Raw genomic sequence first — 16,100 nt, forward strand, 5'->3', positions numbered from 1 at the left:
AGTCAAGACACGGTTACAATGGAGGAGACAAAGGACGAGAGCGGAGCACAGTGGGGAGACGTGATCCGGTTCCACGGCCGACAGTGCCGCCGCCTGAAGGGCCTCATCAGGAGCAAATGTAATACAAGCTGGAGTGTTATGTAAAATGAAAGATGGGAGAACCCGGATCACTCAGGCCCACTGCGCTCCAATTGCTGATGCATACCTGTATTGTATTCAGAGGGGCATTCATTTCCCCTCCGACGATTACAACGGAACACCAGCTGTATTGTTTATTTGGTTGAAAGCACAAATGATATGCATTGATTCCTTATTCATTCATTGTTGAACTCAGCATTGTATCTATGAATGCGGGCAAAACGGGCCCAATTACAGCGAGCGATGCCTCCCTGCGACTCGGCGGCGCAGCGAGACGATAAAGGCCTCAAACTGGGAGGAAAGGAGCAATCAAAGGCCACTTGTTGTCCTTTGTAAATTCAAAAAGCGGAATGGAAAAACATTTCTCTCGCTGTGAATGACAATGGTTCGCTTGGGACTTCAGATTAGATTATTAAACCGTTTGCATTTTATTAGAGCTTCTCAAGCGTTTTCCCTACCGTTGGGATGTGATGCATTGAGCCACCACGCTGTGGATGAGATGAATGGTCCATATATACATTACATTATACGTAAATGATCCACGAATACATTATACAGTTAGATAAGATACACATTTATCAGATTTTCACTTTTCTCTCCAATAACAGATAACTACACATTAGGAAAATGACTAATGAGGAAATCGTGATCACTAAATTAAACAGTATTTTAGGCCAAACACACATACTCATTATTATGATCTAATGTTTGGTATGATATTAAATGGATATTAAACTATGCAAACTTGCTCATAACAGACACACAATTGATAACCTCTACCCCCCCTCCCCGAACAAGAATCTGAAACCAACATGTGGATGCGAAAAGAGAGAAAGCTTCCGACGTGATGGCCGATCCCTCTTCAGCTTTTTAAATCCGTAACCAAAACACTTCAACATTTCCCCCATCAACCATCAAATGGGAAAAAAAAAAATCAATATAGTTTTACACATCACAGAACCTGGCAGCATCTGTGATGCCTGAACGTTCAGTAACCTCTGACGAACAAACACACACTGACCCTGATCCGACCCCTTAAGAAAACACACAAACGTGCTCATATCAGGTGTGTTGAAATGTGTGTGTGTTTGGTGTGTCTGTCACACACCAACAGTAAACTGGCAGCTAGACAAAATAAACTGTAAATATGCTTTTACATGAAGGGATGATTGTTCATTTGTTGTGAAACTGAGTCAGTTTCATGTAGAAAGAACATTGTGTATGCAAGAGAGTACGGCAACTAAGTACTTTTACTTGAGGAAAGCACGTGAATACTTCCTCCACTGTGATATTTTTGGTTGCTGATATTCTTTTGAGCAATAATAACCACTTTAAGTTCCCTTTTATTTCTATTTAACCAATTTTTTCAATGCTCTTAGGCTTCTGTTAATGAAGCTCCACATTTCCTGCAGGGTTTTTCACATTAAAAAGGCTGATCGGAGATTAAACCCATTAGCCTCATTGATGTGATCGTAATGAAGAGATTTTAAAGAGTCCTCCAAAAACTGCAAAGTAGAAACAATATTTCTGCTAAGAACAAACTGAGCAGCCAAGTCTGAAATGAATTAAACAGGTAAAGTGTTTAGAATAAAGTGTGTTTATATCAATCAAGAAACAATGCAAATCAAGAACACAACCGATTATTTCTCCTCTTGATGTAAATAAAGTCGAACCAAGAAATACACAACTACTTAAACAAGCATGTTTTCAACCATCAGCAGGAAAAATCAACTGGGGTTCAATTCTCAGAGAAACGCAGCTATAGACGCATTATTCCAAGTGGAGTGCACTTATTTCTATTTTTCTTTCATGGCTTCCAGCATCAACCACTTTGCATTTTAGTCCATTTATTTATGTGATCATATCGGCCTGTGATTGAGTTTGTGTTTTGTCCCAGCTGTCTGTGTTTGGTCAAGATTTCCTCCACGTGTCAGACACTTAGGCTTCTGTTAATGAAGCTCCACATTTCCTGCAGGGTTTTTCACATTAAAAAGGCTGATCGGAGATTAAACCCATTAGCCTCATTGATGTGATCGTAATGAAGAGATTTTAAAGAGTCCTCCAAAAACTGCAAAGTAGAAACAATATTTCTGCTAAGAACAAACTGAGCAGCCAAGTCTGAAATGAATTAAACAGGTAAAGTGTTTAGAATAAAGTGTGTTTATATCAATCAAGAAACAATGCAAATCAAGAACACAACCGATTATTTCTCCTCTTGATGTAAATAAAGTCGAACCAAGAAATACACAACTACTTAAACAAGCATGTTTTCAACCATCAGCAGGAAAAATCAACTGGGGTTCAATTCTCAGAGAAACGCAGCTATAGACGCATTATTCCAAGTGGAGTGCACTTATTTCTATTTTTCTTTCATGGCTTCCAGCATCAACCACTTTGCATTTTAGTCCATTTATTTATGTGATCATATCGGCCTGTGATTGAGTTTGTGTTTTGTCCCAGCTGTCTGTGTTTGGTCAAGATTTCCTCCACGTGTCAGACACTTAGGCTTCTGTTAATGAAGCTCCACATTTCCTGCAGGGTTTTTCACATTAAAAAGGCTGATCGGAGATTAAACCCATTAGCCTCATTGATGTGATCGTAATGAAGAGATTTTAAAGAGTCCTCCAAAAACTGCAAAGTAGAAACAATATTTCTGCTAAGAACAAACTGAGCAGCCAAGTCTGAAATGAATTAAACAGGTAAAGTGTTTAGAATAAAGTGTGTTTATATCAATCAAGAAACAATGCAAATCAAGAACACAACCGATTATTTCTCCTCTTGATGTAAATAAAGTCGAACCAAGAAATACACAACTACTTAAACAAGCATGTTTTCAACCATCAGCAGGAAAAATCCACAGGGATTAAATTCTCAGAGAAACGCAGCTATAGACGCATTTCTCTACGTGGAGTACACTTATTTCTATTTTTCTTTCATGGCTTCCAGCATCAACCACTTTGCATTTGTGTCCATTTATTCATGTGATCATATCGGCCTGTGATTGAGTTTGTGTTTTATCCCAGCTGTCGGTGTTTGGTCAGGATTTCCTCCACGTGTCAGACACTCGGGACAGATCCTGTCGCCTGAGGCTGCGCTCTCATGCTGCCACGGCTCCTCCTTGTGCTCCACGATAAAAAGGCCTGAGTTTTGTGTCGTTGTTTCTCCACAAGCGAGAAGCAACACCTTCACTTTTAAGTGGATTTTACTGAAGATGCTGCAACGTTGTGTTTCCAGGTGACAGCACTGCTGATGAAATACCAATCCCCAAACCACCAATCTCACTTAATGAGATTTTATTTAACTTTTTAAAAGTTAGATCAGGCAGCACTTTGGGGGTTTTTGACATCGTCAGACGGCAAGAAATGGAATTGGAGCCCAGCTGCTGCCAGAGTTTCCAAATAACGTCTGACGCCACACAACAAACAGAGAGCTGGTCGACAGTGTCACTGGAGTGCAACGTGAGCTGCTCTGTGTCGTGACATGAGGAACGACCAGGGTCATCTGTTCCCTGAGAGAAAAGTGACGAGAGGGAAGTGTCACAGAGAGGATGTGTTAAAGTCCTTTTCTTTCATTTAGCACTAATAATACCAGATTTAGAGTTTGTTCTCGTTTGCTAGAAATGACCTGTGGTTTAAAAGCATTTAATCATTAATGATCTATGAACCGAACAGGTGGCAGTGCAACAGTCTCCTGCACATATGTCACACAACTGCTCTTAAAAGCCAAATGTAGTTAATGCCAAAAATACAGCTTAATATAAATATATACTGGAGCCCGACTGATAAATCCACCAAAATGGGCATATTGACGTTGGTTTACCAATATGCACTTTTTATTTTACAGAATAAACTATGCAGAAAAGATATGCATTTACATTTTACGTGTAAAATATGTCTCTTTACTTCCAGTTCTATGCATTAGGCTGTATATGGGTTTTCTGTTTCATTATGGTTATGTATAATACATTACATGATTAAAATGTAAAATATAAAAACTCAAATCCCTGAATTGATGCATCACAGTCGTCGGATGCTTGAGGACTGAAGACTCACTCTCCCTCTGTTTTCCAGTGATTTTACTGATTCCTGTAACTCACCAGCATTTGTTTTTTAGTTGAGAGAAGCTGGAGGACCCAGCAGACGAGACCCCTAACAAGTGATGTTCACAGAGTTTCTGCATTCACCTCAGTGGCCTTTTGTACATCACCATTATGCAAATACAGTCATAAATATTCAAATGTCAGTTGAATTCGACTCATTTCACTTGTTTAATAGCACAGCTTGGTCTAAATTCGACACCCGGGCCAGTAGGACTCCTTTCAGAAGCGGCAGATTGCTGCTGCTGTTCTGCCCCCCCCCCCCCCCCCCCCCCACCACCACCCACCACCACCCACCACCCAACCTCCCGGGAGATTTGGAACCGGAGCATGCTTACTTGACATCCCATCAGTCGACGGATCACTAACAAGTAGGCCGTAAACCTTCCTTTCCCTTTGATTACACTAAGTACACTAAGTGCACAGAGGGCCAGATGCGACCCGGCCCAGTCATCTGTTGGCCTGCCAGCAGACTCACTATAGACCGGGGCGGGCAACAGGCGGAGGGGAGGGGAGGAGAGAGGGGGGGGTCACTGGGGGTTCACTCCCATCAGGAGTATAACCATTGTTCTCCGTTACAGCTGGAGAAAGCTGCTGGGGGGTACAGACGCAGAACAAGTCCATTTCCACACCTGTTCTCCATCACCAGGACTCCTAGCAGCTTGTCTCACAGCCAAACCAGCGATTCAACAAACACACGCTCTCTTTGTTTCTGAACCTGCCCGTTGTCAAGGTTTTGTGCCAGTTCAAGCAAAAACGTATCAATAAATCTCCTCGTATAAACCGTATAAGTCGAACAACAACATATATCTATAGGGCAGAAAGACTCCCAATTAAAAACTGCTGCCCCATTAGCATTAATAGAGCTCTGTAACAAACACACTGTGCAGAGTGAGAACAAAATAGTTTATGTTTTTGATTCAAAAGATATTTAAAGCAAACTTATGTAACGAGGCTGTTTGCTGAGCAAATTTCAGTGATTTGTTTCGCAGATGATGGAGTTTCATTTAATTACCGTTTGATGTTTGTTGGTACCAGCTCCAGCACCCGAGGCTACGTCCGCACAAATACACATTTTTAAATGCATCACTTCTTGTACATTTACTCCTTGAATCCGGACTAGTTTACTTTAGGGATCATCACGAGCCACATTTTCGTAGGCCAATTAAAAACTAGCCTAGACGCCCAGATCGGCCTCCTGATTGGTTCTGCCGAGTCATATCTATTCACCCATCATCAAACTCAAACGACACAGCTTGAAACTCCAAGGGTTATAATGCAAGTTCAAAACTCTTTTCACAGACAGACAGAGAGCTGTTAACGCTGGTGTGAATATTAAAGCCATTAACAGTGGGACTGCAGTCACCAGCGTGCACTATAACGCAGATAATGCTACAGTCATCCCTGAACACTCAGGAGTGGATATTGGACAATGGTACTAAAGCTTAAACACTTAACACTGTTAAAGTAAAGTAATGGATAAATACACTCAACATTTAATAGTTTCATTTCATATTATACTACCAAGAGAAGCATGAATGACTAATTTAGTACGCTATTAATAAGTCCTCCTGGCATGTCTACTTAATGAAGTACCAGAGCAGATCTGAATCTGTAGACGAGTGGAGGGATTTGTATTTCAAGGCTAGCTGAATACGTTTGGGTTTGGACTGTTGGTCCAAAGAAAACAAGCAACGTGACAATGTTGCTTTGGGCTCTCAGAGGATTTTTATTTTCATTATTTTTCAGATGAATTTTGTGAAATAAATTAAACATTAGTTCCAGACTTAATTATAATCTTTTCAGCTTCAGGGTTTCACACTGAAAAGATGACTGAAATGGTTAATGATTATACAACAGGTATGACATTTTAAAAACCTGCATTCTATCCACCGTTTTAAAAAAGTTGTCAAACTATAATAAAACTTTCTGATTTGATTGGAATACTTTCTAAAGTTTTATTAAATACATTCTTGCCCAAATAACTGGACCGAGTATTTTCGGATCAGACGAAGTGAAGCAGTTCTTCTGAGTGAGCACCAGGCTGGTCTGACATTCACAACTGATGTTATGACCAATACCCAAATCATTTTTTGTTATTTATTAACAGGAGACGACAGTTTGATGACCTTAAACACACAAACGTCCCCAGACGTGCTTCCAGGACTCCAAAGATCACATGGAACAATCAATTCGATCAATTCTGCACATGGAACCTAATGACTTTGATTTCAACACTTGCTACATCACGAATGAATAAAACTAATGCTTTCCTTTAAATCTCTGGCTTTTGAATTCTCATCTCATGTCCTGAAGACCAGCAAACACATCAGGCATTGAAATAGGGCAAGTAATACTGTAAATAGATAGAAGGGGTGGATGTAAACAAATCGTATCTGATAACTATTATGTATTTAAGGCAAATAAATAGAAACCACAGCCTAAATTTGTATGGATTAAAAGAAAAAAATAATCCCATTCAGGGACACTATAACGTAGATTTTCTATTGAGTTACTTTTCTCATAGTGATGTCAAACGGTATATGAATAATCCTTCATCCAATCATCACCTCAAGGCCGTAAAGATGTCAGTTCATTGAGCCCTTCAGCTTCGAGTAATAATCAGCTTTACGTAATAATCAGCGGCGCCGCAGTTAATAAAATAATAAGCTGTGAACTCAGGCCGGCAACAGCAGCAGCCAACCTACAGAAAATAGATGTTTTCCGCTGTGCATTAACTTGGGCTTTATACCCCATAATGAAAAGTAAATAATCCTTTGATAAGATATGCAGCAGGCTGCATGCCAGGCTACAAAAGGTGTGACGACAATGCCGCGAGAGAAATAGATGGATTAACACTCGTTGTACCACCACAGAGTAATAGGTTCCAATGGGATCTACTTAGTCCTGTCTATCTTCTGAAGAAAGCTGTTATTTGCATGCAGAAAACAAGCAAGAGAGAAACTGACTGCCCTTCACTGGGAAATGTGCTGGATTCCCTGGCAAAGCTTAAATCTGTGCAAAAGACATAACAAGCTTTTATCCACTGCAGCATCAAACATTGATAGGAAACATAAACCAGCATCCAAGATCAAACACTGAGGAAGCAGGTAAACCGAGGGAGAGAAACAGCCATACACTCAACATACCTATGTTTATGAATTTGACATTTGTAAACATGGCATTAAAACATTTTCTTCCCACAGTCTCTCACAGTCTCTGCCCTCACCTGCATTATCAGATCATTACATAACGCCAGAAAAATGAAAGCAGACGCTCCTCGCTTGCCCAACCAAAGTTTTCAAGTCTCAGCTCGCTTGAACTCTAATAGCAGCTGTAATGCCTCTGGTCTTTTACCTGTAAGTTCTGCATTACCATTGGACTCGCAAAAATGTTTCTATTATAAAACCTGAAGGAAGGTGCATAAAAACGGCTTAATGACGCATTTAAATAATATACCACCACGAATACATTACAACAGGATACAGGATGTGCCTGCGTAGCATTTTCTATCCCTAAAGGGCAGCAGGATTATCACTGACAGGGTTGGGATTCAAAAAATGTCCTACAAAAACTACCTTTGTTGAATATTAAACTATAATGTCAAAGTATCCTCATTTTAAAAAGATTATATTAAAGAAACTTTACTAAATTGTACGAATCTTAAAAATCAAGTATTCATTACAGATAGTGAATATAGGAAGAGAATCTAAACACAAAATTTCAGACAGTTGAGGCCAAACGCTCGACTGAAAATACACATAATATGACTTTATATGGGTTTTTGATATATTTCTTTGTGTATAAATAGTGACTCGAGCCTGACCAATATGGTAGTGAGTGTTGGCAAACATAAACGCTGATATTGTTTCCGATATCTGTCGAGATTATCGGTCAAACGATATATCGGTCGGGCTCTAATAGCGATCACATTGTGTTTTGTGTTCTCTCCAATGACCACAATAAAACGCCTCCCTCGGTACAAACGTTCCATTAAAGAACTATCACCAGAGTCACTTGCCTTTCATCTGAATGCACAATGTGGATATAAATGAATCTACCCCTCGTGCATGGTTAGCTTCCCACTCCTTCTTCGAGTCAGTTGCAATTACTGAAATATTCCTCATGTATACAAACCAGCGATTTGACAAAAACATCCCACATCGACTCACTTCCAAAGGCTGAACGTCATCTCCGTGGACGAACACCATCTCCACAGTGAGCCCTCTGAACCCAGAGCGATGCAGTCACACGTACTGAACTGTGAATGCTTCCTTATAAATCCATTTAATTTGGAGCACTTGTGTGATATGATGACAGTATGAGGTGGGCCTGTGTGTGTGTGTGTGTGTGTGTGTGCCAAAACGGAACTTACAGTTAGGCAGAAATTAATTAACACTGCCTCTCTTCTCTCCTGACTGCACAGCAATTCATACCCCCCACCCCCCCAGCCCCCAGATCGCACTAACCAACTTCCCATTTATTTCAAATAAACAATGCTTGCCCAGCACAATGTAAGCTCTGTGTACTGTGCGCTACAGGTAAATAATTGATGTGCTTTGTGCAGGCACACTGAGCTTTTGTTTGAAATCAGTGGAGCCATCTCCATGAAGGTGGAGCAGCTCTGCCCATCGTCCAGGGAACAGCAGAGAGCCCTGTGTGGTTAGCTGTGGCTGCACAGGACACTTTGAACTGGCTCTCATGGAGGCAAGGAGGAAGAAAAGCAAAACCATCATCATCATCATCACCACCACCACCGTGCCTCCATTTTAATGGATGAAACGTTGTAATGGATTAAGCCTGGTGGATAATCCACAATGTGACAAACGTGGACATCTGCCTCCTCTGTCCCTCTCACAATTAAGAGGCTCGGACTCAGCATAAAAACGGTTTAGATCCCTGTGAGCAGCAGCTTCGCACTAGGGAACTTTGAGGTTTGGAATCGTTCATGAGAAGCAGGAAAGGAGAAACTCAGCAGAGAAACCTTTACTTTTTATACCCAGTTATGTAATTGCGTGTGAACGCGTGGTGAGAGAGAGGGGTAGGGGGGGGGCTGTTTCTACATCTTTATCATATCAGTGTGGCAGACAAGACAAACAAGCCCAGAGAAGCAACGAGCAGTTCACACACGTTGTTTTGTAACGACTGCAAAGATCAAAGGGAAACTGTGACTTCAGATAATGGCAAAAAAGCAGCAGCGCTACACACTCCATCCCGCCTCAGTGCGGTAAATAAGCGTGTGTGTTCGTGTGTGTCCCCGTGTGTGTGTGTGTGTGTGTGTGTGTGTGTGTGTGTGTGTGTGTGTGTGTGTGTGTGTGTGTTCCGCATCCTCCAACTCAACAACATCACTCTCAACATCAATCAAAGCAAAAGCGTGGAAACGAAATGCATGCACACAGTCGCAGTTTGCAGCTCTGGCCCGACTACACCCGAGCGAAACCTTTCACATGTTGCAATGATGCTGCTGCAAATCCAGTCACGATCGTTCAATGAGAGAAACACAGCCACCGATCTCCTTTGAAAAAACGTGCGATTTAATATTCAATCGTGTGCCAGCAGACGTACGTTTGTGTAACAAGGAAGATAAACACACAAGGCGAATCACCGTGTTGTGCTTTTAACTTCGGCTCACATTAAAAACACAGAGAAGCCCTTTGAATTGCTGAAATTCCTACTTTTACAACGGGTTCGCCCGCGTTTCTACTCGTCTCCGCGGGGTGACCCGGAGCGGACGAATTCCGACAAAACTGACATAAAACGAGGAAGAAATCTTTGTTCTTACGCGATATTACCGCCGAATTGTAACAATAGCATAGTATCACAATTTAACGTTAAGTTATGTTCTTTTTCGTGGGATTTACAACCCCTGTGGGATCAGATCAAAATCGTCATATTTCTAAAGGGAGTCCGCTGCACGATGCACTTTAACGCATCGGTTGTTTCCCGTGATTTTTTACAGCAGCGTTGGCTCAGGTTTAGGAAGTCCCGGAACCGGAGTGTTCACCGGACAAACAGGGGACACACGCAGGTCTCATGTGTGTCTCCACGTTCCCCATATACGTGTAGACACACAAAAAAAGAACCAACACAACATTTTGCCAGAGTTTGCCAGCTTGTGTGGATGATGGGTGCGCGGACTAAAAGTCGTGTGTTCCTGGGCAGCAGCGGATCAGAATCGTTCCGTCCAACTTTACGCACGGTCCGAGGAAAAGGTTCGGTCCCCAGAACGCGGCTTGGGCAGGAAGAGCAGTGAAAGCTCCTCATCCTTTCCATGGCTGCGTTCAAACGCAATCTGCGGGAGAGGGAAGGGGGGGGGTTGGGGGGTGGAGTGCGTGATCCATGCACAAAAAAGGGTAAAAGTCCTACCTTTGTGCGGGGCCGCCTGGAAGAGGAATAAAAAGAGAATAGTCGCCAGAGAGCTGCTGCCAATGTTCGCCATGTTGGACACCTGCTTCAGTATGGCAGAGAGAGGCTGCTTCACCTCCAGCTACAACGGGACTCACTTAATGAGATGCAGGGGAGGGAGGGAGAGAGGGAGTAGGGGGAGGGAGGGAGTGGGGGGGTGGGCAGTATACCATATTCATCTCCCGCAACAGTTTTTATAGAAATCATCATCGTGCTCCTGATATTAGTCTTTTTAATCCAGCTCTCTGTTTTTTTTTTGTATTGAGAATGGATTATCACTGTCAGAGTTGGGATTTAAAAAATGTCCTAAGAAAACTACCTTTGATGAATATTTAACTATAATGTCAAAGTATCCTCATTTTAAAAGATTATATTAAAGAAACTTTACTAAATTGTACGAATCTTAAAATCAAGAATTCATTACAGATAGTGAATATAGGAAGAGAATCTAATCTCAAAATTTCAGACAGTTGAGACCAAACGCTCGACTGAAAACACACTATAATATGACTTTATATGGATTTTTGATATATTTCTTTGTGTACAAAAGAACAACCACCAGAGTCACTTGTCTTTTATCGGAATGCACAATGTGGATATAAATGAATCCAACCCTTGTGCATGGTTAGCTTCCCACTCCCTCTTCGAGTCAGTTGCAATTAATGAAATATTCCTCATGTATACACAACGAGCGATTTGACAAAAACATCCCACATTATCAAAACATGCGTGAAATGGTAGAAATAAATTGAATATGACAGAATAGAAATGTACAGTTTTTATAGAAATCATCATCGTGCTCGTGATACGAGTCTTTTTAATCCAGCTCTCTGTTGTTTTATTTCAGTGAGAATGGAAAACAACTCAGTTTTTTATTCTCCGGATGGTTTTTGTGTGTTTGTGTTGTGCTGCAGGAGGTTGAGTGTGTTATTACACGGGTCCCATCATGTGGATACTGCCCTTTTATGCTTTAATGTCACAGAAGACGTTAACATCAAAAAATATGTACATTTCAAATACATTTCCATTCTGTCATATTCAATTTATTTCTACCATTTCACAAATGTTTTGATAATACTTAATTCAGCCACCTGTAGCATGCAAGACACAAGCAGGGCCACACATAGGATTTATGGGAGCCCCCCATGGCCCCCAACCTCCAAAAGCTTCTTCCTGACATGCACTGATCTCTGATGTTTTTCATTCCTTGTTTATTTGACTCTAAATTGAAACATACTTCAAATATTTCTTGATTTACCTAAATTATAACAACAAACAAACACAGAGGGTAGTTTAATCATTTACTCTATGAGCCCCCTGGTGGTGATGTGGACCTTACTGGCTGCTAATGTTCTGACTCAACAATATATGACTTTGTTATCTTCTCACATGTGTACTCAGGTTGACTCTACAGCATATTGTGCTTATACGAAATATTCAAGATTATAATTAAATAAGGTTAACAGCTACATATACACTCTCGAAGAGACACAGTCAACACCCAAACAGATAAGAGGGCGTCTGAGGATGGTGGTTGGAGGAGGTGGTGCTGCCCCCTGATCTGTCTCAAGTGTTGAGGCTGAGGCTGGAGTAGAAACTGCTGCTGGTGAGATACACAATCCTCATTTTTGACCACATGACAACAACAAGAGTAACATCAATTTTAGGTTGTTTTCACAGTCACTGCCTCTTTTTCCGGCGGGGAGTTGATTCCACAGAAGGAAAACATTCTGGTGCCAGCTGCTCAAAATCTTTATCTGGATCATTATGATCCAGATTAGCAAATCCCATGTTTTGCTATCCAGGAGTAATCCATTATCAAATACTCCAAATATGACATTTGTGAATAGGGCTGCACATCACACGATGGAGGTAGAACAACAGGTCATATAACAGTGGGGGGTCCACTCAGGAACAACAACACAGACAGCAACTGAGAACCTAAATGTTCTGAGGAGGTTATTTACATGACTGAAGTGGAACCATAAGGGTCATGTGACATAATACCACAGACCTAATAATGATATTTATAATGCATATGAGCCTGTTTAACACCTAGAACAAGAATGAGGGATGAAGGACTGTCAGTGTGATCAATCTACACTGATAGACAACATTTTAAATCCTTATTATTTTATTTAATATTCTTTTTGGCTACTGTGCAGCACTAAAAGCCTAAATATTTCGCAGAATGTCTACTTTATTTGTGATGATTTTTCTATTATTTATTCTAATATTTATAGTTTGTGTCCGGTTTAAACTGTCCCACAATGAAAATAAAGATTTTCAGTTCATTTATATTTAATTTTTACCACGTTTTGGTTCTGAAAAACACTGATCAGCTGGGATCATAATAAAAGTAGTTAAACAAAAATGTTTGAAATAATCCATTATAAAAAACTTTGACCCAGATCCAAGACTGGATCGTGTGATGTAATCTGCTTGAAATGGTTTTAAAAATTGGATCCAGTCCGATTGCTGCTGAACAACTGGACCCGGGACGCTACGATAACCACTGTCCCGATAGCTGAGGATAAGAGGAGTCACATGATGGATGATCAGAGCAGATACATTTTATGACACTTAAAATTGAAGTGTGGTTGGAATTTCCAGCCATAAAAGAGAACATTGTCATTTGTGGCAATATTCTACAAATAATAATTTCTCTCAAAGGCTGAAAACGCTGCAGGAATGTGTGGATGACATTTATCAAGTCTTAAAAAAATTGATAATCATTGTAGTCTCTCATAAATATACATTTACCTATTGAAACAGAATTTCATTAATAAAGAATACGCCTTGTACATGGAAATGTTCTAAATTGTCGGGTAAGGTAATAACCGGTGGCGTGAGTGGTGAAGGAATGTGGGACGTGAGGGGTTCGAGGGGGTAGGAAGAAATGGGGGGTCAAGCACGAGAGCATGAACAGAGGTCTTGAATGGAGATTAATGACAGGCAAAGGCTAGAAGGTGTTGTAGAGAGAAACCCAAGGAGGGCGACTCGGGTTGGGGGCAACGTCTTGATGAGGCTTTGTAGCTTCACCCCTGTGGTTTGAGTAATAAAAGAGGAAGAGGCAGGGAAGCAGAACAGAGGTTTATGGGGGAGGGAGAATGAGGCAAATAGTCATTCATTTATATTGTGTCTATAAACAGCAGAAAGCACAGTGGTCGACAGCATTTAATAGCCAAGTAGACAAACACCTGGATAAACACACAAAAACACAATTAAATCGTTATTAACTCAACTTTAAACTTGATATTAAAAGCAACAGATCTTCCTCCTCCTACACCTCAAATTTGGGATCTTAACATATTTGCTGTTTTCTCGTATGGAGGCTAAATCTCTGACAGATGCAGGTAAGTATTTAGTGAACGGTGCTCGGTAATGTTGTCCCCTGGGCTTTCCCGACAAAGGTTATCAGGAGGCTAATGGGATTCAATTCTAGGTTTGCACAGATGTAATATAGATGAAATCTGCTGGGAAAAAAATATATTCACTGGCAAGGTAGTTCTTTCTAGTTTCATACTAGAGTAAGCAGGTGCACACAGAGGTGGATGTAAAACCCTCCTGCAGCTGTCAGCGTAGTAGATTGTTGTACTTAAAGCGATGAGGTGCTTTGTGATCAACAGACGTCTGCTCCACTGAGTCAGCTCCATTTGTGAAGCTGCGAAGCAGCACTGCTGCTCATGAGGCAAAATAAAATCTTATACCGGTATGATGCTCCACACAGAAGATGATCACCAGACACCAGGAGTGTTTCAAGGGACTTCAGGGGCCCCGGAGAAAAGGCACCTGGAGCCCGACTCCCCCCCAACGAAACACATGATACCATCCATCAATCTATTATCTATACCACCTCTCCTCTCAGGGTCATGGGGAGCTGGAGCCCTGCTGACACTGGGGTTCTGGGTAAACCCTGGGAAGGTCACATGTATCACAGGACAACAAACAGAGATAAACAACCATCCACAACTATTCAAGAGTCTCCAGTTAATCTTAATTAACCTACATGTCTGTTTGCAAGCAGAGAACCAGGAGAAAACCCACACAGCCACAGGAAGAGCATGCAAACTCTGCACAGAAGAACCCTGGACAACTGGGATTCAAACCAGGAACCTGCTGTGAGGTGATCATCGGCTCATTCCACATACACATTAATATTAGTTCTCACTAAACTGTCTGTGCCGTGGACGAACATAATCAGCTGTTCTCGTTGGTCTCCTCTCTCAGCCCGGGGCCCCCCACAATAACCTGCTCTACCTTCCCTGTTGCAACGCCCCCTGCTAAACACAAATTTGTTTACAGTTTGTTGCAGGGGAAGATATTCGTGCTTATTTTGTGAATATGCCAGTTTCGGGGAATTGCTGTGTGGAAACTTGCACAGCAGGTTTTAATCACTCCTGCCACAGTTTGTGTATTTTGGGAAAGTTGGCTTTATTTCATGGAGGCAAGCTGAGATATGTTTAATCTGATGTGGAGCAGATAGCACATTTATTTATACATTTTAACATAAATCCTTACTGAACATTGAAACATTAACGGGTCACTCATGCATTTGTGATTTTTGTTATTGGCCGGGCAGGTTCTCAATCTCAATAAAGGAGTGAAGAGAGGGAGGTTGTGTGGCAATGCAGCGGTGCTCATTTACAACCATGTAAACTTCCTCTCATTTGTTGAAAGTGATTTATGTTCTCTTTAGATTTCAGCTCTCCAGGAAAAAACAAACACGCAGTTATTCGCCGTCACATCCTCAGAATAGAGGAACATTTACGGTCCACAGTTAAAATACAGATTAAAGCCAAGTAAGCATTTTATTTTGATATGTGATACATACATTTTTACTTTATTCACAGCAGAGTTGAACTGGCCAAAAGTGTTTTGAAATATTTCCCTTTTTTGAAGCCGTGTTCCCTTATTTTTCCCGAACTTTCTCATGTTGTCTTCTCCAATGGCCGTGGATTATGCAGTTCATTGACATTCTCTCCAGTTGATTGTGATTTCCTATTCAGGGCTTTGATGTAGGCCAGATTTAAAAATTCTGTTTGTGAACCGTCCATACCTTTGGTCTGTCGAGAGCTTGGCAGGATCGGGGGCTGACAAGCCAAGCAATAGTCACCTCCCCCTGAAAAGAGCCAGGGGTAGTGGGAAGTTCATGGTCTTCAAAGCATCAGCACTCCTCCTCCTCCTCCATCATTATGGCGGATGCCAGGGCACCTGCGGATATGAATGGTATAAAATAAAATACAATATCCTCAGTAGAACCTATGTGTTCTTTGTTTTTTGGGGGAATCTATCAATTTCCTGGTGTCACAGTTTAATGAATTGAACTTGAATGGATATTATTATAAAAGAAAGTACATGCAAATGCTTTTTTCTCCACGTGATAAATATCCATGCAATTCAAATGAATGTGACTTGAATTCTTCAGGCTCGGTTACGTTTTCATTAAATCTTATCACTT

The 16,100-nt window shown here is 41.2% G+C and overlaps 1 protein-coding gene across 3 annotated transcripts in view; it reads right to left on the reverse strand.

Moving 5' to 3' along the window:
* cadm1a (cell adhesion molecule 1a) overlaps positions 1–10,723 on the reverse strand; it is a 347,324-nt gene extending 336,601 nt beyond the window's left edge. For all 3 annotated transcript variants that reach the window (XM_061085532.1, XM_061085533.1, XM_061085531.1), the window contains exon 1: positions 10,601–10,723. In XM_061085532.1, coding sequence (XP_060941515.1) covers positions 10,601–10,673 — 73 coding nt within the window. In that variant the 5' untranslated portion in view covers positions 10,674–10,723. The remainder of the gene's footprint in view (positions 1–10,600) is intronic.
* Between the last annotated feature and the right edge of the window lie 5,377 nt (positions 10,724–16,100).

This window comes from Limanda limanda, chromosome 14, assembly GCF_963576545.1.
Source record: "Limanda limanda chromosome 14, fLimLim1.1, whole genome shotgun sequence".
Classification (NCBI taxonomy): Eukaryota; Metazoa; Chordata; class Actinopteri; order Pleuronectiformes; family Pleuronectidae; genus Limanda; species Limanda limanda.